The following is a 23,921-nucleotide window of genomic DNA, read 5'->3' on the forward strand; positions in this document are numbered from 1 at the left end:
GGGCCCATGACAGTTCAGGCCATCAAGGAGGAGACACAACATATAGATGGGCTCGTGATGGAGGGGTGGACTTGACCATGGACACTATTGCACAGGTTATCCATGAATGTGAAACATGCGCTGCAATCAAACAAGCCAAGCAAGAGTGAGTAAGGCCTCTTTGACATGGGGGACGATGGTTGAAATATAAGTATGGGGAGGCTTGGCAGATTGATTATATCACCCTCCCACAACCCCGCCACGGCAAGCGCTATGTGCTCACCATGGTGGAAGCAACCACCGGGTGGCTAGAAACATACCCTGTGCCCCATGCCACCGCCTGGAACACCATCCTGGGCCTTGAAAAGCAAGTCCTATGGTGACATGGCACCTCAGAAAGAATTGAGTCAGACAACGAGACTCATTTCCAAAACACCCTCATAGACACCTGGGCCAAAGAGCATGGCATTGAGTGGGTCTATCACATCCCCTACCATGCACCAGCCTCCAGAAAAATTGAACAATACAACGGACCGCTAAAGACTACACTGAGAGCAATGGGTGGTGGGACATTCAAGCATTGGAACACACATTTAGCAGAAGCGACCTGGCTACTCAACACCAGGGGATCTTTCAATCGAGCTGGCCCTGCCCAGTCAAAACTTTTACGTACTATAGATGGAGATAAAGTCCCTGTCGTCACATAAGAAATACGCTGGGGAAGACAGATCTGGGTTACTCCTGCCTCGGCAAGGGAAAACCCATCCGTGGGATTGCTTTTGCTCAAGGACCTGGGTGCACTTGGTGGGTAATGCGAAAGGATGGGGAAGTCCGGTGTGCAAGGGGATTTGATTTTGGGTGAAAATAGCCAATGAAGTGGATTGTATGATGTTAATTGCTGTATCATCCTGTATGTCATCACTTCTATGGTTGCTATATGCCATACCAATTATATTGCAGTAAGAATCACCCAGATTAGTGAAGAATGAATTCCGATGAAACCGAGCAAAGTGCAACGATGATAGAACCAGACGAGCGCAGCGATAATGGAATCAGAACTGGCTTCAAGATGCAACAATCCAACACCACACACCATCTCTCCTGCCCTGAAAGACTGTTATGACAGATGGAGCCCAAAGTCATGGACTAAACGAACTCAATGGACATTTTAGAGGGATGGCCCATAGACTAAGGGAATGATATCTCTGTGTATATATATGTGTGTGTGTGTATATATATATATGTATATATATATCAAAAGACAAGAAAGGTGGTGGTGATTAATTGGAATGTATTAGAAAATGTGAAACCTAGGCATGATGTAGATGGTATAGAATAAGGGGTGGATACCGCTCGCCGATACCCCCCCGCAAGAAATTTAACTCTATTCCAGTCGAAACCAGGACAGGTATGCTGAGATGCCATTACACATTTGGAAGTAAAGATGCAAGAAAAGACTCCAGACATAATTATTTTCCCCTTTTTTTGCCCCAGTGAGAGACGACAGGACTGACCTTGATGTGTCTGTTCATAGCAGTAGACTGAGCAGCTCGAACTAAACCTTCTAATTCAGCACCACTGAAGTTTTTAGTCTCGACTGCCAGTTCTGTAATGTCCACGTCTTCAGCCAGCAGCTGGTGTTCCCGCATCCGTACTGTGTGGATATGAAGAATCTGAAATCGACCCTTCTCATCCGGCAAGCCTGAGATTTTAAACAGAACGCATGTCATTCAGTGCCTCGGCACAGCAACTGCAGCAAAGCCTTTCCCTCTCCTCAATGGTCCTACCTCCAAAGGCTCTTTCTCACCATGAGCAATTCATTCTTACAAGTAGAATATTTGACAATGCTTTTTGTTTTAGAACATTCAATTACACTAATTGCCCTCGGCAAATTTATTAGCATCGCCACCAAAGTAGAGAGAAAAAGGGTAACGTTTCGTTTCTTTCATCAGGGTTCCTCCAAGTTGGTTGCTCTCAGGCTTCCATACCAGGAATTCACCTTACACAAAAGCAATCTGGTCAGTCCCTTGGCATCCCTAAACCCAGTTCCCACCTTGTACTTATCATAGAATCGCAGAATCATAGAACAGTTTGGGTTGGAAGGGAACTCTAAAGATCCAGTCCACCCCCTGTGCCATGGGTAGGGCCATCTGTCACCAGATCAGGTTGTTCAAAGCCCCATCCAATCTGACTTTGAACACTTCCAACGATGGGGCAGCCACAATTTCTCTGGGCAACTTGGTCCTCATTGTACATTTCTTCCTTATATCCAATATAAACCTACCCTCTTTCAGTTTAAAACCATTCCCCCTTGTCCTGCCACTAGAGGCCCTTCTAAAAAGTATCTCTCCAGCTTTCTTATAAGCCCCCTTTAAGTACTGAACGGCTGCAATAAGGTCTCCCCAGAGCCTTTTCTTCTCCAGGCTGAACAATCCCAACTCTCTCAGCCTTTCTTCACAGGAGAGGTGTTCCAGCCCTCAGACCATTTCCATGGCCTCCTCTGGACCCACTCCAGAGTGTATACATTTTCTTTAATCTTCGTTTTCCAACCAATGCACCTTTAGAAGCCCTTCTTAGTATTCTTTGCATCCCTTGCCAAATCCAGCTCCAACTGTGCTTTAGCTTTCCTGATCCCATCCCTACACACCCAGGCAGCATCTCTATATTCTTCCCAGAATCCATGTCCCTGGTTCCACTGCCTGTGCATTTCCTTTGTACACTTCAGTTTGACCAGGAGGTCCTTACTGAGCCATGCTGGTCTCCTGCCTTCCTTGTCCCTCTTCTTACACATGGGAATCAAGAGCTCTTGCATGCTAAGAAAAATGTCCTTGAAGAGCTGCCAGCTCTGTTCTGCTCCATTATCCTGGACAGCAGCTTCCCAAGGGATCCCATCCACTAATCACTTAATCAACTGAAAGTTCCCTCTCCTAAAATTCAGGGTCTTGACTTTACTCTTCACCTGGCCCATACCAACCACTCTCATACAATGTTCATTTTCTCTGATTGAGGTGGTAATTTCCCAGTTTGCACCTTAGAAAGCCCCTTCTAAAATGCATATAATGGAAGATACAGAAAAGCCTTTTTGTAAAAGAAAGCATAACAAGTCAGTCTGGCACATCATCATCTTGGTAAAACCATGCTGTTCTTTAGCTCACTTCCCAACCTACCTTCATAGCCTTTATTACAAGGATCTGATAATTTGCACTGATTAGTATTTGTGCTGAGGGTATGTGAAAGGACATTTTAAAATGTGCATAGTCCCCAGCAGCATTCAGTCCTTATCATCTGATAATTTATTCTAGGGATGTCTTGCTCAGTCCCTGGAATTTATTTAATTTAATCAACTTTTGTCAACTAAAGATGCAAGTACTATACACCTGCAATACAATCAATCTCACCTGGGCTTACTAATAGCAGTTGCTATTAGGCATTTGTTTTCAAGTATGAGATTGTTCAAAGGGGACTGGCATTGTGGCTACACTTCTTCGTCCCTAAAACACACTTCCTTTATTGAGTCTTTCCTTCAATTCCTTGTAGCTGTGTTAGTTTGTAAAGACTGTATCTGACTACAGCTTTTGCCAATGCTAACTCTCTCTCATTTCTATTCATCAGCCTGACTTCTAATAATTCTTTATGTACTGCCATACACTTCTTTTCTCAATTTTCCTTTTTTGTGTATTGTGCCAGGAATAGGCAGGTCTCTTTCAATATTTCTTCCTGCATCCAAAAAATGTATTAGTCTCTTAAGTCTCCAGCATATTTGAAACCATCCATGCTGTCTGCGCTCCACAGCTAGTGCTCTAGTTGAATCTCTAGTCCTCACATCTAGCGTGAGCTACATGCACACTAATGCCTGCTATAAACTGTTTCCTACAGTATTCAAGGACAGCATTAGCTCTGGAGCATCAGCTCACTGCCCGGGTTACCTCTGTGGCTGCCTCTGTAGTCATCAGCTTCACTTCCTCATTCCTTCTTTTGCCTAAAATCTTTCCTTTTCAGCTATCACATAAGAATCTTTCGTGTTTCTGGTTCTTTCAAAAAGTGACGTTACCCTTTAAAGATAAGAGAAAAAATCCCTAGCGAGCTCTTAAGATTACATTGATAGATCAGATTTCAAGAGTTTCCCCGCAGTTCAGACCAGCATAGACAATTACAATTTTGCCTGCCACTCTAGTATGATACCATATGATTTTTAGGGTTATATGGACATTTTCATCTGATTTTCTGCAACTGAAAGGAAACAGACCATATTAATACTCATGGCCTGGCCTTTCGTTTTTTGTGACTCACTACAGCTTGAGAATTTTTACCTTTACATCAGTAGGTGCCTAGCTCAGAGCACAGAAAATATTTTGTGACATTTGTATGTCTGTGGAAGGTTAGGGAAAATGTTTTATGAGCTCTTCCAAACTACACATCTGCAACTGCATTTCCAATCTTTAAATTAAACAGATCTCAACCAATTTGAGTTTCTCACCGCAAGACAGGATCATTAAGCTTTTAATCATTCCCAAGCTACTCTCTATTCAAACATTCTTCTGTGAATTGTTAACCTCAGAACTGAGCACCACAGGCTAGTCACCCTTTAGACTCCACCATGATCTTTACTGATCCAACTTCTGATCTCAAATGCAAAGTCAGAGACTTGTTTTCATGAATTTAAGAGGATTGGCCTTAATAAATCCTACATTATCAGATATTCCATTATTTAATCTGCATTGGTATCAGGCAGATGTGTACAATTACAGAAGTCCCTTTTAAGTTACTGACAGATAGCGTTCTTTTCCAGTTCACTAGAATAAATGGCTAACAGAGCTCTTCGGCCCACTTTTAGTTCTGTTGATGCAAGTAATCCGGATCTGCTGATTGCAGAAACCAATAGCCAATGCTATTTAACATTTGCAGTTCCTCCAGTGAAAGTCACCATTATCACTTCATGCAAATAAAATGATCTGCACTTCCTTCAAGTCAAGAATTGCTCACACACTGTTCTTGCCTGCTCTACAAGTTCAACAGTTCTGCAATTTCCACCTAGGAATGATCTGGTGCCATTACTTGGCTCCTTTCATTCATGCAAGAGATTCAGGATCCTGCCTGCCCACACCTATCCATTCTGCTGGACAGAAACTGGTATCAGGTCAATGGCTTATCAATAGGTAAGTCTAAAATGGCATTTTAATTGGATGATTAAATTTACATGTAGTATTACGAGGGAGCTGCATGAAGTTTAGCACCTATGCCATCCTGGTTAATTGTTCACACTATGATATGTATTTGCTTTACTATTGTAAGTACATGTGAGCTTATATATTGCGATATGCTAGCTTGCTTACCAATCTCCATTTTAACCTCCAGCCTCCCCGGTCTCAGCAGAGCCTCATCAATCAGGTCAGGTCTGTTGGTCATTCCTAAATTCAAAGTTAAAAACAAAATAAGCATTATCTGACCTTACTAAGTAGGTCTCCAACTCCTGAATACAGCCTATAGAGCTAAGAAGATACCTCAGAATCTCAGGAAAACAGACAAAAGACAGAAATCTCCAGAAATACTGCAAAGGTCATGCCCTGGAGTAGAGTCAGGGCAATAGGAATCAAACCTGTAGCTGCAGGGCTCCTGGCATCAGGACAACTAGACAACACAGCTAGCGAAGCCCCACTCCTTCATATGCCGATACACCAATGCATATAATTCCTTTCAAGTTTTCTTAAACTATGAAACACCTGTTATCAAAAGCTAAAGGAGGAAATTGTTGAAAGCAGCAATATCAGCCAATTACAGCACCATCTCCCTTTAAATCTGCTACTGATGCTTGTTAAATAGCAGTCATTCAGTTTGGATTAGTCCAAACAGATCCCATACCAGTAATAATAACTTAGTTGACCTGCAGGGAGCAAAATAGCAGCAGTTTTCAACCAGACCCCATAACAGAGAAAGTAAGCACCATCATACCAATCACTAGGATGTTATTGAGCTGCTCTACTCCATCAATTTTAGACAGCAACTGGTTTACAACGGTATCATGGACTCCAGTGCTACCCGCCATGCTTCCTCTCTGCTTGCAGATTGCATCAATCTCATCAAAAATGATGATATGCACACCACTGTTTGCTCCAAGCTATTGGAGAGAAAAACATGTCAGGAATACCACATGTCATCACTGAAAGCAATCCAAACAAAACAGTAACTTCTTAACAAGCTCAGCCACGGAGATACAGAACATTGATACCTCACATGTTATGTGTGTTTCAGACCCCTCTCCAGAATAACATCTTGCCCTCCTCCAAAATGGGGTGGTTGGTGGGCTTTGCCCAAACATAGGACTTCACAGCTGTCATTGGTAAGAGAAGCAGTGTTTCAAGGAAGAGGACTAGACTGAACACGAAAAGCACAAGCCCAAAGCTGGAACACGCAGCTCAGACAAAGGGTCACAGTACTCAGTAGCTGGGAAAGCCCTCCGAAAGGGAGATGGAGAACAAAGCACATCTGTGGAGGGATGCACCCCATGTGGGAAATACCCCAGGTTGTACTAAAGTTAGTAAATACACAGCTTGCCAGAGTAGCTTTGTTCTTAGTATTTTTAAGGAGTCCATTCGTTCAGTGCCAATCAGGAACAGAACTGCTTATTTCCAGGTTCACTCAAAGGTGAAGCAGTTGCAGCTGGTAAGAGAACAGGATACTTTTTGTGACCACATTATGAAGCTTTTTCCCTTCAAATTCCACCTCTAAAACATCTTTTGTGGACAGTGGAGACCATGTTAACACTGGGTAAATGTGCTGTCACTGGCAATCTGCCCCAGACACAAGTCATTACAATACCAACCTTTTCGAGACCTTTTTAATCTCGCAACTTGTCATCAGGACCATCCCCTCCAGCCAATATAAAGTCTATTTTAACAGGTGTGTTATTGCAAAGGAAAAGAAGCTCACAGCTTTCAGCTAGATTGCAACAGCCAGAGAGAAGGAGATTGTTTATACCGGTATGGGTTACCATGCAAAGCTGACTTATTGATTAATAAATCTTTTGCAGAAGAAAATTAAATTATTTCAAGCCACTAGCAAAATCCGCAGTCTTGTCAGGTGTAAATAAAATTAAAGGGATACAATGTCCTTTGCTAATATCTTCTTACCTACCTTTAATTGTGACTTGCCTGAAATTGTATTTTCTTTACGAGAAAATCTTACCAAGATTAAGTGATCCACAGCAGAGAAAAATTACCATAGCACACATGAAATAAGTATTTACACCTTCAAACTAAAGACTAGGCTTTTGATAGCCAGCTAAAGTAATGGATAAAAAAAAACAAGTTTGGAAAAAACCAGAATCTTTATCTCCACTTCCAGTTTCAAAGATCTATACTCTCTAGTTTCGAGACACTATTCTCATCCCTTAGTTTTCTGCTGAGAAAAATTAATGATGTATCGATTATAACACTTCAAGGATTATTATATACTTATACTAATAAACCTGAAACCATGAAAGCTTATTTAAAATTCATCCTATGTTATGTACCACCTGTATTTAGTAGCAAAAATACAAATAGATTAACTATGTCTTCCCCACAAAAAAGAGAAAAGAAAAAACAGAGCAAAATTTTTGCAATCCTACTTTTAAGCACTTTCTGAGCAGGTGACACACCACATAATACAAAGCATAGCAGGATGGGCCCTACTGTATTACTTTAAAATAACTCTGCATGGTATTTAAACAAACTGTCCATCTTCAGCATAGCTAGCTAGAAGACCAGCTACCTTTTCAGGTTCTAAGATTATTTTTTCAACTGACATTGTGTGAATCTGTAGAACACTAATATTCAGTGACTTGCAAGGAATAACTATAATCACAAGCTAAGCAGTGACTCAGTCTTTTAACGCAAGCAGCAATTTTCTGATTATAAACCTCCTTTCCGGTCATTCTCTAGGCACATTCATACTGACCATGCTATTTATCTATGTTTGCATTACCCTTCTTTGTTCTTCTTCTGCATCAGCAAACAGCTTGCGGATGTTGGCCTCAGATTCGCCCACATATTTATTGAGGATTTCTGGACCGTTGACCACCTTTGGTTCTCTGGCATTCAGCATCTTGCCAATCTGTCTCGCCATAAGTGTTTTACCGCAGCCTGGAGGTCCGTACAAGAGAATGCCTTTCACATGCTTGCAGCCTAGAACAAGAGAGAACAAGTTTAGAAAGCAGGCTTATGATGGAAACAGAATGTAGTAAAGAGGGAATTGCTGCTTACAGCAGGGATGCTTTTACAGGGATCTGGCAGAGATGTGCATTAGCCTTAGCTCTACTCGGTGCCTTTACCAGTGAAATTCAAACACAGAATTGCCAGACTGGATCAGAGTCATGCCAATGATCTGGTAACGGCCAGGAAAAATAACCCATAGAACAGCACAAATGCTCTCCCATGCATTAGGCATGCTAAGTTAATAGCTAAGGACTGAAAGCCTGAATTATACCTTCTGGTTAGTAGTACAAAGCAACAGAGATCACTTGGTAAACATGTGAATAACGTACTTTTCAGTTCAACAAAACCCAAGAGTAGGTCCCAGGGATGCTGATCATCCCCAGTTAATGAGGGGCTGCAGATACTTTTTTTTTTTTACATCACCATACGCCCTAAACACCAAGCAAAGATGCACTAGCAATTTAGGACAAGCATATACTGCATCTGGTTCATTTCTCTCTTCTCCTAGAGGGACAACAACAGTGCCTACAAAGGTAGCCTTCCTTCACAGAAAAGTTTCAACTGAGTTTAATTTTCAGGTAAGTAAGGAAAATGAAGTATCAGACCCTCAAAGTTACTCAACTGACAGTGAGCTCCCAGTGTAGACATAGATCAAACACATTAATCTGATTCTTGAAAGAGAAAACAAGGAACGTCATGTAATAATGCCTAACTTTTTACCCCTGTATTGGGCTTTAATGAGTCCCATATAATAAATCTAGTTCTGATTCCAAGCTTATAGGACAAATACAAGTTTATAGGACAAATCTTGAGAAAACTGAAAAAGGCTTCTAAGAACCACTAGAACCATCAGCCCAAAAAGCTTGACCTGTAACTAGAAAGACCTGGAAAAAAAATCTAATTTATTCAAATAACAGGACTTTGATGACTGTACACGAGCACTGGCATTTAAATTCTCTCCTCTAGGGAAACAGAGCGTACAATGGACGCAAGCTAATGCTGGACACGTCCCAGTCAGCAACAGGCGCAAGCTTCCGAAGTGAGCACACACACAACTCCTGATAGAGGTTCCCAAGTGTGAAAACAAGAAGGGTTTCCTTGAAGGATTCATGAAATTTTGGATATACAGCTTGTGAGCCCCAGACATATTTTACCAACTGTCTGAATATCCTTATACCTGAATATTTCATGCTCTGCCTTATACTGTGCTAAGAGAGGTCGTAGTATCAGCACGTGTCTACGATGAAGTTTGTTTTATCCATTTAATGGGACTACCAGCATTTAGACAAGATCTAGCCAGACAGAAAAAGTAACTGCCTCAAGACCAAACCTTTTTCCTGGGAGCCATCCAAAGGGGCTGGTGTTAGAAAACCCTGAAATAGGAGAGCAGAGATCATCTACCAGCACCAAGTTTTAAACACTGAGCACCAAACTCAGGGAAAGCCTCAAAGAAGTACAAAACCACCATTTCATAGCAGAGGCATCTAACTACAAAAACAGCAAAGGAAAATAGAAGTTACCTAGAGAAGAAAAGACACAGGAGCTACATACTGCCCAATTTAAAAGACACGTACAAGACAGATTCAGGAGCAGAGCGAGTTTGGATATTGTCTGGTGACAAAGTGGTGAGGAAATAGAAGAGAGAAATATATAACTTGTTTTGCCTAGATCCTTGTATTTCCAGCAGTCCTCCTTTTTCTATTTTCCAGTTGATATTGAAGACCAGAGAGTAAGCACAAAACTACGAGTAAACAAATTTATTTTCAACATTTAGGACCCAACAGGTATTTCAGTAATTTATTTCTTCCTACGCAATTTCAAGCACAATAAAAAGTATTAGTTCCTCACTGTATCTCTTCATTTTGCCCATGGAAAAGATAGATGGGCAGATAGCAAAACACTCAGCCTACACTGACTCAAGATTCCTTCTCATGTTTTAGACCATCTTGGCCACACACAACACCCCAACAACAAGTTGACAGACTCCTGCATCTACTGCTCTTCCTCTCGAGTAATAACTCATGTCATTGTCATCCTCACCGACCAGACCGGTGAGGACATCCCAAAGAAAGAGACCTTGAGGAAGCCACTGTAACCACTGTAGCCTATGGGAAAACAGCACATTTAGAATCTGCCGCGACAAAAATCTTGACTTTGAACACAAGCGTTTAACTACAGAGGTAGGGAATTCAGTAACACCTTCTCTTTTTCTCTTGCTCCATCTGATTGCTGCACAAAATCCCTACACACGTGCTCCGGACAACAAGTGAGGAACACAAGATATCACTATATTTGAAGATAAAAACCCCCTGTTTTGTTTCAAGAAAATTTATCTAAAACCTTAGAAATCTTGAAGTATTAATTGTTGGAGGTAAAACGCAACACATTAATTAGTGGAAACTGTTCCATGCTGTAGATGACATTCATAATGCATTCATTTTATACTACATTCTTGCAGTTTGACCTTTTTTAAGGATGCAAACCATCCAAGCAAGAGTCCTGCAGTGCTTAAGACACGCATTAAAAGCAAAAACCAAAAAAGTAGCAAACTGATGGCACAGAGCTCAGACTGAGAGGACCCAAGTTCAGTTTCTACCATGATCAAAAGTTTAACGAGCTTGGGTACATCGTGTTATTTGTCACCCATGTGGAATGACTTCCCTCCTAGTTTCCAGCTTGTCTCAGCTACGTGGTAAGTTCACCCCATTCAACAGAGTCCTCACGGCTGCACAGACCTCACAGCAACGTTCTGCCTTTAAGGAACAAGCACTTTTCTCCTATATTAACTTACTGATACTCAACTGTGATTTCATTTACTCCCAAATATTATAGCGATAAACAATTAATTTCAATCTGAATAATTGCTCAATACAAAGTAATTTCTATTATCCACATGCACTGCTCGCTTTCTCTCTTTCAGGTTGTCCATACACTGAAATGAAGTTTCAGGATAACATGGCTATGAGGAGTGTCTGATCCCTACCAAAACCCCAGGAGCAATAGTGCTGCATTGAATAAGCATGGTAATAAAGCTGAAAGATTTTTCTGGGCTTCTCTGCAGACAAAAAATTTACTACAAAAGTCAAGAGTTCTAGCTAAGAAGAATTCATTAGTCAACTTTCAGGCATCTACGAGTCAAAAACATAAACAACATATACTGTCAGTAAAGAAAATTTCACACAGGCATGAATGAGGCATAGATAAATTAAAAGCTATTCCTGTCAAATCAATGTCACAAAAGGTATTGTTAACGTGTTTCGTGGAGGAACATGATCACCTATGTAGCCAAACAGCACAAAGCAGGATTTCGATGATGAGTGATGCTTTGAAGGGAAATCCCAAGCAAACTGATGCTCAGACAGCTCCACTGTGCTGAAGCAAGAGAGGCTATCAAAAGGCTACCGGCAAGTCAGGGCACATGTACACAAACAGGCCAGGGAGCATCCTGAAAGAGGCAGGAAAATTGTACTGTAGAGTATCATCTTTCTCTAGTACGCTTTCAAAAAAGAAACACGAAGAACAGTCTGGTCCCTTTTTTTTTCTAGTTTTCCTGCAATTCACAATCTCTCTCCTGGAAGGACGTACAACTTAGTTATATCCCTTAGAAGCTTCTCTTCTACAGCCCAAAAAAATTGAACTTCTTGTAAAGCCCAAATATTCCCCTGCTCTGCATGAGCTAGCACAGCCTTAGCAAAGGGCTAGGGCTGTAACACACTGCACCTGAAGTCTCATCTCCCACAGTGGGAGCACATGGAAAGCAAAAGGCAAACCAGCATGGTTACAGCTGGGTGACTCTGGGGAAACAAGACAGCCTTTGGACAAACGTGCTTAGAAAGCCTCCTAGGATTTTCGTCCTCTTCCTATTCAAACTTGCTTACCATGAGAAAGGATCAACTCTTATCTAATAAAAAAAAAAAAAAAAAGGACAGAAGCTGTTGCAGGAAGAAAGAAAGAAAGAAAGAAGGCTGGTCAAAGGTAGGCCACTGCTTCAGCTGCCTGCCGAAGTCCTCAGCTGTACTATGCCATTAGCTACTCACCCCTCTAGAGCAAAAATACCAGCTCTGGGACACAGCAGGTTCCCAGAGACAACTTGACAACTTCCAAACCTTACCCGGACAAGCTCAGCCAGCAGTGCACGCTCAGTCTTTAGCAAGTAACACCACACGTGTGTGTTCTCCCACATCTGAACATCAAGGACTACTGACCATCTGCTGCAAGACTTGGTTGCCACTGAATGGGCAACATTGACAGCTGAGTCCTAGTCAGGTGGAAGAACATTCCTGAAACCAAAGCAATTAGTTCCTCTTCAAATAAAATTGCCACAAGCTACTCCAGCAGAGGTTTCCCTGTATAGCTACGTTCACCTGGTTTAAATTAAAGTTTTAAACACAAGCAGGACTTTATTAAAATAGACAGGTGATGACAAACTACAAATGTTATGTCTCAAATCACAGTGGGATCCTATGCACCACACAGGAATTTTGATTAAGTTTATCTCCCCTTTGCTGATTTCACCAATACAGCCCAAATGTCAATACTATTATGAGAATCTTATAAACACAAATTATTAGCAGTGCAGACATCTCTAACTCATTAAGCTTACCATTAGGACTCCAAATCAAAGGTCATTCCTGTAATGCGATACTTAATTATGCAATTTAATGGCATACAGTTAGAGGCTGAATAGGTATGTTAACAGGAACTAAAATATACCAATACGGGAAACATTCTACACAAAGTATCAGGGAAAAAACACAAAAACTGGTAAGAATGGGAGCGTTACTAGTGTTACCAAGAGAAGTCAAACACTGTTTTGAACCAGAATGTCACTTACCCAAAGACAAGATAAAGTTTATTTGTTCAACTCTCACTATTCACTTTTTTTTGAAAGATCAGAAGAAATGTTTTAGTATAATAGGGATTTTCTACTTGGGAGTGTAATTCCCCTTTTAATTAAAATCAAAGCATTCTGGTGTGATTGTATCATTCAGATCACCTATCGAGAATCTCATCGATAATAAAGTACCGATCCTGAATACATCAGGGAGAGATGCTTATCTTTGCACATTAATCTTCAATCAGGTTAGAGTAAGATCAGGGTTCCCAGACTTCACCTGCCACACAGACAAAAATTTCCCCAAAAATATAGTTGGGTGGAATTTCCCCCTCCTCTCATCCTGTAAGCTCAGCATTATTCCAGCCTGCATCACTGCCTCCAGTTAATCTTCCTGCAGGATTTACGTGCTCCTGACAAGTAGCAAGACTGAAGTAACTTGTTTCTGCTTTTAATTCAAAGCTGAGACAGGCAAAAGGCTACACCTGAAACAGAAGTGGTTTTTTTTAAGCGGACTCTCAATAGCCAGTTTTCTTGATCTACCAAATCATTTGCCACCGTAAAGAGAAGACAACCAAGTCAGTAAGTTCCTTCTAGATCTTTGAAAACAGCCTTCTCATCATATCTTGTTTGGTTGTGAGAAGTTTAATGCATGCATATGTAAGGAGGCAATAACCAGATTTACAGCAATGGCAGGACATTTATCAGTTTCTGATGGAATGTGATAAAAATGAAAATAAATCAGCTTTAGAAAAGCTTCCAACGGAATGCCTTTGGCTACACAAACAAAATCATGACTCTCAGGAAAAGCGATTTTGATAAGAATATATACAAAACAAACCAATCTTTAAAAGAAGTCATCACTGCAGCAAAAAAGAGAGTAAATGCCTCTGCCTCTTAATAGAGGAGCTACAAAAATGTAGCTAATTTAAGACAAAGATTATGCAGAGCTGTTGGATGGATTGCTGAACACAGCAGCTGATGTTTACAGTCACATCCCACCTGGATGTTAATAGCCATAAATCTCATCAGCATTTTCTACTTTTTGGAATAAAGCTGGATCATTTCTGTCTACTTAGAAAGTCAACATGATGTAATTTGTAAATGCCTTATGGAACACTTGGCCCGCAGAGCATTACAGAGTAAACAAGTATCAACTTAACAGGGTCACTGGGGTGTCTCAAGGCCTGGTTTTCCAGCTAGAGAAAAACTGTGGTTGCCAAGCAGTGGTGGTGATGCCTGCTAACTAACACCACAGCTGCAGCCATACGAAGAAAGAGCAAAAGTCCTCTCAGTATCTGGTGATGACTATGGCCATCAACACAGAAATGCAGAAATTCCTTGCAGCATACTTGGTGTAAAGCCCCTTTCCTTCCTTCCAAGCCTGCCATCTGCAACATTCACTTCACATTTCCACATTCCTGTGCTGAAAGAGAGAACATTTTTCTTTCCTGGCCATGCAGAATTTTGAAGCCCTCTCTCTCATATGCCTCCCACTGGTCTCTTTCCAAGGCTGACGATCTTCAAGTCAATTCACTCTGTGTACAGAAGCTTTTCTGATCTGACCATCCTGATGCCCTCCTTCAAAGGTTTGCCAGTTTTACTGCATACTTTCTGATACAAAGACCAAGCCTGCATCCAGCAATTCAATATGTGAACAAACGACAGATTTACAGTGGCATAATTATGTTCTATTTTCTGGGTTTTTATTTAATTACCAAATTCAAGTAGAAATTGACTGACCCCTACTGAGCCTTTCCGCAATTGTTTTCGTAGATCTACTATAGCCCCAAAATTTTGCTCAAGTGAAAAGTCAGCACAGCCAGCATTTTACAAGCTGTGATTTTCATGCACATCATTTTTCACTGATCAACATGAGGTTTCATTTGGTTTATTGCTGAGTCACTCAGTCTTGGAAAGTCCTTCTGCAGAACCACAGAACAGTTGAGGTTGGAAGGGACCTCTGGAGATCACCTTGTCCAACCCTGCTGTGCAAAGCAGGTTCACCTAAAGCAGGTTGCCCAGCGCATCAGCCACTTCTCCCAGTTTTGTGTCATCTGCAGACTTGCTAAGGGTGCTCTCCATCCCATCATCCAGGTCATTAATGAAGAGGTTAAACAGTAGTGACCAGCCTCCATACAGGCTTTGTGCTGCTGATCACAACTCTTCGAGCGCAGCAGCTGAGCCGGCTTTCAGTCCACCGTGCTGCCCACTTACCTCGTCCGTCTTCCATCAGTTTTTCTACAAGGCTGTTATGGGAGACAGCGTTGAGAGACTTATTACATTTGAGATAAATATCCACAGCCCTTCCCTCTTCCCATGAGCTAGTCATCTCATTGTAGAACGCTATCAGGTTGGCTAGACACAATTTCTACTTCATAAATCCGTGCTGACCGCTCCTGATCAACTTCTCCTTCATTTTTCTGGAAATGGCCTCCATAATTAGTTGCTCCATCACCTTCCCAGAGACTGAGGCGGACAGGCCTGTAGTACCTGGCTTCTCCTGCTTACCCTTCTTGGAGATAGGAGTGACACTTGCTTTCTTCCAGTCCTCAGAAACTTCTCCTGATTGCAATAATCTTCCAAAGAGAATTGAGAGTGGCCTCGCAGTGACATGGGCCAGCTTCCACAACATTCATGGGTGCATCCATCAGACCCCAACTGCAGCTCAGTCTTCAGTTTAGATTCATTTCAGCAGCTTCCTTTCCCAAGTCATTCATGAACAAGCTGAACAGCAGAGAACTCTGCAACTCTCCTCCACTCTGAGTGAGGACCAGCTATTCCTACTATTGTTCCCTCAACCGTTTATCCAGCCACACACGACCTCTCCTCACGTTATTAGCTTCTTCACTTCCTTCAAGTCTCTATAATATGGGGGATGCTTGGGTGGTCTGAAGTCAATCTCTACAGTTTTAAGAAGGTGTGGGAAAAGACAGATGTCAGACTTCTTAGCTGTCCTCCCCAAAGGAAGTGCACACAGACGTCTTTCTAGATATGTGGAGGAAGAGTTAAGTGACCAGATTCAGCCTCACTGGCCACAGGGAACCATGTGCTTCAGAGTGAGGAGTGAACTTCATTTTATAATCACATTAGGAGGAGAAGACCCAGGAAACCATTTGTCCACTTCTCCATAAAGTAGAAAAGCTAACAACAGAAAATTTTAAGTTCAAACTGCTAAATACTTTTTTACACGAATGAAGACTTCATGTGTATGTGGCAGCTAGTATTAGTATCAGTGACAAATGGGCAAGAAGAGGAAATAGGAGTAGGAAAAGAACAAGAGACAGCCCACAAGAGTATTAGATATTTGCAGATTACCTGGACATGAACTTCACCCAAGAGCACTCAGAGCAGGTGAAATCAGCTCAAAGTCACTGAGAACTCGGACAGGATGGGTGAGACACTGGGGGAAAGAAAGTGAATGTCACCCGTAATGTTATAAAGGGAAAAGGAAGGGAGCCACGGGGTTGGACTGAACCTCAAGAGATCCCTTTCAACCTCAACTATTTTCTGATTGTGTGGTATAGACCTATCACTAACTTAATTCCTGGAAAATTCTGGCACAATGTCTTTTTAAGTAGGTAGAAGAAAACAAGGATACAAGAAACAGCCAAAAGGAATTATTAGATCCGTCTGAGACAACTTCCCTCTAGGAAGGGATAGGTGGTCACACACAGAGGGTTTGAGAAAACAAACGAAGCAATAGAGGGAGATTTAGACTTTCATAAAGATATAAATAGGTCTTATACCTCTTCATAAACATGTAGGAAAAACACAGGCTGAATGAAGTTAGAGGTAGACGAGAAGTGGATGGAAAAAAAACCCACAAACTTTAAAGCACAACGAGAAAGGATCCATCCTGGATTTACTGGAATGCAGTGCTTTTATTAATAGCCTTGAAGATGGAACAGAATGCACATATTAAATCTGCACATTACAATGCCAAAATCTACAAATACACTGACAGGCAGGATTAAATTCATTTTAAAACAACATAATTTGATGCACAAGTTTCCACATTGGGGTAGGAATAATTAACTGCACATTGCAAAACAAAAAAAAAATCATGATATTAAGGATTATAAACAGGCGCATACACCGAGGCACAGACAAACCTGCCAATTGACCTGGAATTGATTAGCACCTCAGTTACCGTGCCCTGTTTTGGTCATCACACTTCTCAGCAGTGAAGAATGACCAAAGGAAGAGAAACAATGACGATCGGTAATCTAGAGGTTAAGACTATGAGAAATGGTTTAAGAAGCTGAGATCTAGCCTTGAGAATACTGAAGAGAAACACGAACAGACAAGTATGTAAAAGCCTCGTCCAAAAACATAAAAGAAATAAACAATATATGATGAACTGCTGCAAGACTGAGAATAAACACTTGAAAAATTTTGACAGATGAGATGCTCTAAGCAGTGGAATAGGCTGCCTTGAGAGGTTCTGGCATTTCTGTCACCTCAGTTACAGGTTAGACATGTCTGACACCGATTTTTCATTAAAATTATCCTATTGTAAGAACAGACTGGATGAGATCCTTTCCATTATTATTCTTCTCTCATAGTATCTGAGTACTTCAAGAACATTAATGTATTAATTTTTAAGATACCTTAAAAGACAAGCCTCCACTTCACAGGCAGAATCCAAGAAAGAAAATAATATCTGAGTATCTGCTAATTTGAATGTTCATCTTGTGTTTTGTTAATACTTCACGTTTATATAGTGAGCTGTACTTCAAAAATACAGAGCACTGAGACCAACTGACCCCAAAAGGTGAGAGCACAAGTTCAGATTCTTACCAGGAAATAGAAATCACTTTGGAAAAGTCTGATTTAACCTACTTATTGATGGTAACAAGGGAGGATGGGGAATTTGGGTTCCATTTCAATCTCTCAAAAGGAATGTGATCTGTAACACCAAACATTTCTACACCTGTTATTAAACAGTAACCAATGACATGTACATACGGAATCTGCTTTTTCAGCAGCCTCTACAACAACTAATGTGCCACGGACGTCATAAAAATCACTTCCCTGCTGAAATTCAAGATCGTGTTTCAATGCAGAGACACTAGTGTGTTCTTTAAAAAGAAAAACAAGAGTTCAGTACTAGCATTTTCTTTTCAGTTCTGAGAAAACGCTTTTCAGTTTTGTTGAAATGTACAGCTCCAGGCACCAAATATCAAAAACTCTAGTCCAAATGGCTAAACATCTGTTGAAACCAGAAAAAAAAAAAAGAGACAACAGTGTTATAATAAGTATTCAGCAATCTTAATGTTAGACAATGGCACAAGCCATTGAATGAGCTGAATTTAAAGTCCCAGCAGAAAAAACAGCATTTAATATGGATGTGGAGAAAGGGCTTATCTGCAGGAACAGTTTAGAAAAATATAATATTTATCAAATAAAAGGAGGAGCTTTAGCTTGAGCAAAAGGATGCTTTGAACTGCAATAAAGAGTAACCAAAACCCGTCTCCAGTTCACCACAAAGTTGCACAGCTTTACTAGGAGCTGGAAGTCACAGAGATCCAGACAGGGCTTGAAAAGGAGGACGATTCCCTAGAAACACGGCTTTTGTAGGGCTGTCCTTCAGAAAGAAAGTGACTGCTATCTTACCTCCATCAGTGCCCTGCAAGTATAAAGTTCCTTCCTTAGAAGAATCATTTGTACAAGTGAGGCCTCATGGACGGCACTAAAAAGGAGTGCTCCTTTTGTTTCAGGACACCTTGCTCAATCCTCATCCAGATAAGGATTTATTTCCATTTGGCAGTCACCAGATTATTAAGAGTCAAGCATTAGGTGAAAGATAACAGCATCGCCAACGTTCCTAATGCTAAAGAATCTCCAGTAAATGACTGTGAAACTGTAGCCTTAAAAGCAATCAGCTTAAATTGACGAAGGTCCCATTGTGGTTCAAAAGTGACCTTACCCCTACTGCCCACTGCCTTCCTCCTGCTGACCCTGGCATTCACGTAGCTATGTCACATCAAGCCAACCAGGGAACTGATCTAGCTGCATTCTAACCCTATACATTTTTTTTATTAGTAGTATTTTTTGCTTCCAATTGCATTAGCTCTCTACAGAGCCATACAAGCCCAAAGCTACCACAGTGGTAGATAAAGGGTACGGGAAAAGCGTGGGTAGGGAAAAGTAAATTGCCCCTTTCCAGGGCAGCAGGGAGCTATGGCAAGGTTTAATGACCAGCTGAAGTTGATCTAAGTTTTCTTTTCTTGGATAAACCAAAGACTGTAGCATCAGAGTAGTATTTACACCCTTGGATAATACAGTTAACTTACATTGATTTATATGCTCCAAACCCAGAACATTCCTTGGAAGTTAGATAAACCACACACAAATTGCAAGCAATTTTTGAAGGGTCTATACAGCCTCTATGTAGTTACGGGACAGAAATATTTATTGCATTTGGCATGGAAGTTGCAGTCTGTGAGCACTGGGCAAAAAACAGAAATGGGTGAGCACTAGAGTACCAGATAGCAAGCAAATTCTTTCTTTTCCTTTCCCAATAAATTATATACAAAGGTGAACAGCTGTCACACTGACATTTCAGATCTGAAATATAGTTAAGAGCAAGTTATAACTAAGGCAAAGAAAATGAATGTCAGAAAGTTTTGTTTTTTCAAATTTCAGATAAGCTCTTTAGCCCTAGGGTTAATCAGAGAGCTAGAGATCTCTGTTTGGAGTCTAACTTCTTACCAGAAAAATGTTTCTTTGTGTAGTATGTGTGTAAACACGCACAAGTAAGGCTATATGTATTTATATAAATAATATGGCACACCTTTAATTCATTGCCCAGGGTAATCAAAATACTAGTGGTCCTTCAGAGAATCTTTTTCTTCCTGTATTAAGCAACACCAATTAACAAGAGGAACCATCTGAGCAGCATACCCTGCAAAGCAGCTCCACATCCTCACCCTGCAGTCAGCAAGGTTTCCGACCTTCTCCAGAGGTACCTGTTGGAGATGTAGGTCCTCCACAGCAAAGTTGGCTGCTGCACATCTTTACCAAAGAGCGCCCAGCTGTCAGGTTAATTCAGCTAATGATAATACCAAGGGAATGTAATCATAGTCTGACACATGACTGCTTAACATGCTGCCAGATTGCACGCAGCCAGGGAAGGTGAATAGGTGAAGCTATAGCAAAATGAAAACAAGCTCTAATTATCTCTAGTCTACTAACATATTTCTCATCACAGTCCAGTGACACTGATGAGAATTCCCAAAGTCGAAATCTTTTACCTTCACATATGGTCACAGCTAAGGACTCTGCACTGCAGCCATGAATATGTATGATAGTTGCTTCAAAAGGTAAAAATATTTCAAGTAAGGGATGCCGGTCCATCCAAAGGCCAACTGTCAGCAACATTTCTGAACTGGACACAACAGAATGTCTAGGTAAAAGCTTTTCTTTCCATAGCCAACACCATTTCTCTCATTTCCTCTCTCTGCAGAGCAGCTAAATATTTAACAAAGTTAAGCATTTGATATTCTCAAGCAGAGGCAGAGAAGTTATGACTTGCTCACAGCCGCAAAAAACAAGAGAACCAAGATCAGCCCCCAGAAGGCCTTGGCTACCAGATCGATAAGAAGTAAAAAGGGAGGAGAGACAGAATCATGCAGTAATTGGATTTAGCCTACAGGGTTTCTTCAGTGTTTCTCCGTAAGTGTTCAAATCACTAAGAAACAACCTAACGCACCTCACAGGGAAGTTTACTTTAACATCAATTCCACAAGCACTGGAAACAGACACACGTTACACAGCCACACACAAACAGGACATATCTTCTGATGAAAACCTGTTTTGTAATCAAAATCTTGATTGCTTCATTTGTGGGGAGAAGGAAGGTGGATCGAGAAATATAAACATACACAGAAATTACACAGCTATGGATTCCAAGTTTAAATATGAACCCACAGAGATTATATTCAGAGAACGAGGACCAGCTATAACATCCCCAGCCACTTTATGTGACAAAATAAGATATCTGCAGCTGCATATTGCTTACTAAAAATTAAAACCAGTACCATTTACCTGCCTGCCAGCACATGTTTACAAAGTAATGGGACTGCCTTTCCTTCCCCCGACCCCCCAAAAAAAAGTTATATTTAGAATCTGTGCTTTTATTTCACAAGCTCCAAGACGTGCCACGGCCTGTGCATCCTCTCCAGCATTTCAAATCTGACCAAGCACAGATCACACAAGATACTCTATTTATTGGGCTAACACTATGAGAAGGACATAGGTTTATAGTGCAACTGCCAGGACAGCAGATATTTAATATATGAGGCCGGATCATTAAGACAGAATTTCCTTTGACCTATATAGACAGCCCATTGCCAGTAAGTCAGGAATAGGAGCATTCAGTCTCATTGCTATGAATAAATGAAGCATTCAAAAGAATAGGGAGCATTTGTGCTCCAACAGAAAGTATTCAGTTAAATCCTGTATCTCATTTGTTTGGACATTTCACGTACAGTATTGAGTATTCACATTGTTTTCTTTGTCCCTCCTCTCTAGCCAAGTAACAGGAGTATGAAAGACATTCAGGAGCAACAGGAGAAGAGAAGGCTTTGTTAGTCTGTTAGATCCCTAAGAACTGCCATGTTACAGCATCGTAAGGTTTAGTTGATATCCAGTCTTCACAAACCAGAAACAGACCTGCACCCTGTACCCCAGCTATACTTCTCTGGATCATACTCACCCATTTGCTCCACAATTTCAGGTGGGAAAACTCGAGAAGCAAAAGCTCGTCGGAAAATATCTGAGAATTCTTTGTCAAGGCCCCCAATGCCCATTTTCTCAAAATTCCAGTCTGGGTTGATGATCGATTGGCGGTTCTCCTTGGTCTTTGATTTACCTGCAAAAAAAAGAAATCATTTCAAACATGTAGCACAGCAGAATTACACCAGATAGACATACAAACACCAGAACGGTTCTACCAGGTCAGACCCGTGTCCAGCTAACTCGATGTTCGGTTTCAAACGATAGCCAGGAGGACACACTGTGACAAGGATGCAAAGGCAGTCAGAGACTCAGCTTACTTAGTAAACTATGTTCACAGCCTTCTAACTGTCCTGTTCAGGGATTTCTCGAGCCAGGTGTTGTTCCTATCTATTTAAGAATCCACAGTAGATTTCTCTGCCACAAATTTACCTAGGTCCCTTTGGACCCATGTAAACCTAGTACCCAGATTGCCCTACAGCATCTAGCTCACCACATCTGCTACTGGCTGCACAACCAAACACCTCCTTTCATGTGTCTGAGCCAGCTTCTACCAGCTTCATTTCATGTTCCCCAAGTCTTATATCTGAAGAGACAGCAAATAGTATCAGTATCCACTCTCTTTCAGGCTACCTGGGATGATATTAGGCTTGTCCTGTATCCTCCTCAGTCATGCCTTTTCCAGGCAGAGCAGTTCTCACTTGTTCTTCCTTCCTTACGCAGCAGCTGCTCCACACTTGAGCACCCTTGTTCTCCTCTCAGTCTTCTACCACATCCTTTGACAGACAGGCAGACTAAAACTGCATGCACTGGAGTTTGTTTGTATCTTAAATACAGGTACAAAATTATGCTCCGCTTCATTCATATTCCTTTATTAATAATGTGCAATAATTCTCAACAACCATGCTTAACAATTCTTAACAGGGCTCAGGCTGTTACTGAGCATGGGTCCAGCATTTCCTTGAAACTGCCATACCTGGGATCTTGGCCCAAAACAGCAATCATTTTTAACCGAAGTTAGAAGCGTTCTTCCTCCCACGCACCACTTTACATTTATTTATATAGAATCTCCTCTGCCATTTTATTTCTTAGTCACTAAGCTCCGTAAGAGCAAGCTTTGTCACCTCATTACTCAGTCTTTTTTCCAGTTTATTCAATAATTATAATGAAAAGAAAAGGCCCCAGCAGAGATTCATGCTGAACTCTACTGGCACTGGCTATTTACTTCTACCCTTTCATCTACTCATGCAAGGACCTTCTCTCCTACAGATCTCTGTTTAGCTTCTTTTCAAAGAAACTTTGATAAGGAACTTTGCTGGAAGAGCTCTGAACAACAATCTTTTTGATTCCTGTAATGAACTCCAGTGGATCACGAAGTAGGACTGCCCTTACAGAAGACCAGCTGACCCTTCCCAGTGTATCATCTCTATACAGGTATCCACTAGTTTGATTCTTTATTACAGTTTCTGTTGATTTTTTTCTGTACAGATTTCAGGTTCATAGATCTGTAGCTCTCCAGACCTCCTCTGGAATCCTGTTAAAAACAGACAGCACATTCACCATCTTCCAGTCCTCAGATACCAGAGCAATTTTAAGCAAGGTTACACAAAACAATTACGAGGCCAGCTAGTTCCTTTACAACTCAGAAGAATAAAAGCCAGTCTTGGCAAACCACCACGGTTCATTTTGTCTGTTTGTTCCATAACCTCTTCTAGAGCTACTTCAAATTCAGCCAGATCCCTTAAGCACAGGTTTTGTAGTCTCCATGCAACGGTGTGACTGCCCTCCTTTCCCTTTTGTTGACAAACCACACGAGTTTTAGTCTTACAGAGCTCCTTACTCCCTTTTCAGAGAAGCTTTAAAGTACTCAGGGCATTTAGGAGGTAGACAATAAGCACAAATGCTCCTATAAGAATACTGCTGAGATGCCGTCAAATCCATGTAGTCTCACCTTAAGTTTATTTCAGGGTATTTATAAAGATGCGCTGACACTTTTATCGGTTAGATCAATGCTTCCAAATGGCTTTCAGCAACATAGCTTTGCTTAGTTACCAGAGAAACCAACAGTAATATAAAAACCCAGGGAGAAAGCAAAGACTGAAGATTATCCTTAATTCATGCAGAAATTGGATGTCTTATATTTTCTTAGATTTACACGGTGCTTTACAGGATTG

The 23,921-nt window shown here is 41.1% G+C and overlaps 1 protein-coding gene across 1 annotated transcript in view; it reads right to left on the minus strand.

Annotated features, from left to right (window-relative positions):
* Positions 1–1,493: 1,493 nt before the first annotated feature.
* Positions 1,494–23,921, minus strand: part of NSF (N-ethylmaleimide-sensitive factor) — a gene marked incomplete at its 3' end in the record, with an annotated part of 40,418 nt that continues 17,990 nt past the window's right edge. Inside the window, exons 7-11 of the mRNA XM_009587331.1 lie at positions 21,728–21,883; positions 7,942–8,141; positions 5,929–6,094; positions 5,313–5,387; positions 1,494–1,681 (exon numbers count right to left, since the gene is read on the minus strand). Coding sequence (XP_009585626.1) covers positions 1,494–1,681; positions 5,313–5,387; positions 5,929–6,094; positions 7,942–8,141; positions 21,728–21,883 — 785 coding nt within the window. The remainder of the gene's footprint in view (positions 1,682–5,312; positions 5,388–5,928; positions 6,095–7,941; positions 8,142–21,727; positions 21,884–23,921) is intronic.

The sequence above is a fragment of the Fulmarus glacialis genome, unplaced genomic scaffold, assembly GCF_000690835.1.
Source record: "Fulmarus glacialis isolate BGI_N327 unplaced genomic scaffold, ASM69083v1 scaffold121, whole genome shotgun sequence".
Taxonomy (NCBI): Eukaryota; Metazoa; Chordata; class Aves; order Procellariiformes; family Procellariidae; genus Fulmarus; species Fulmarus glacialis.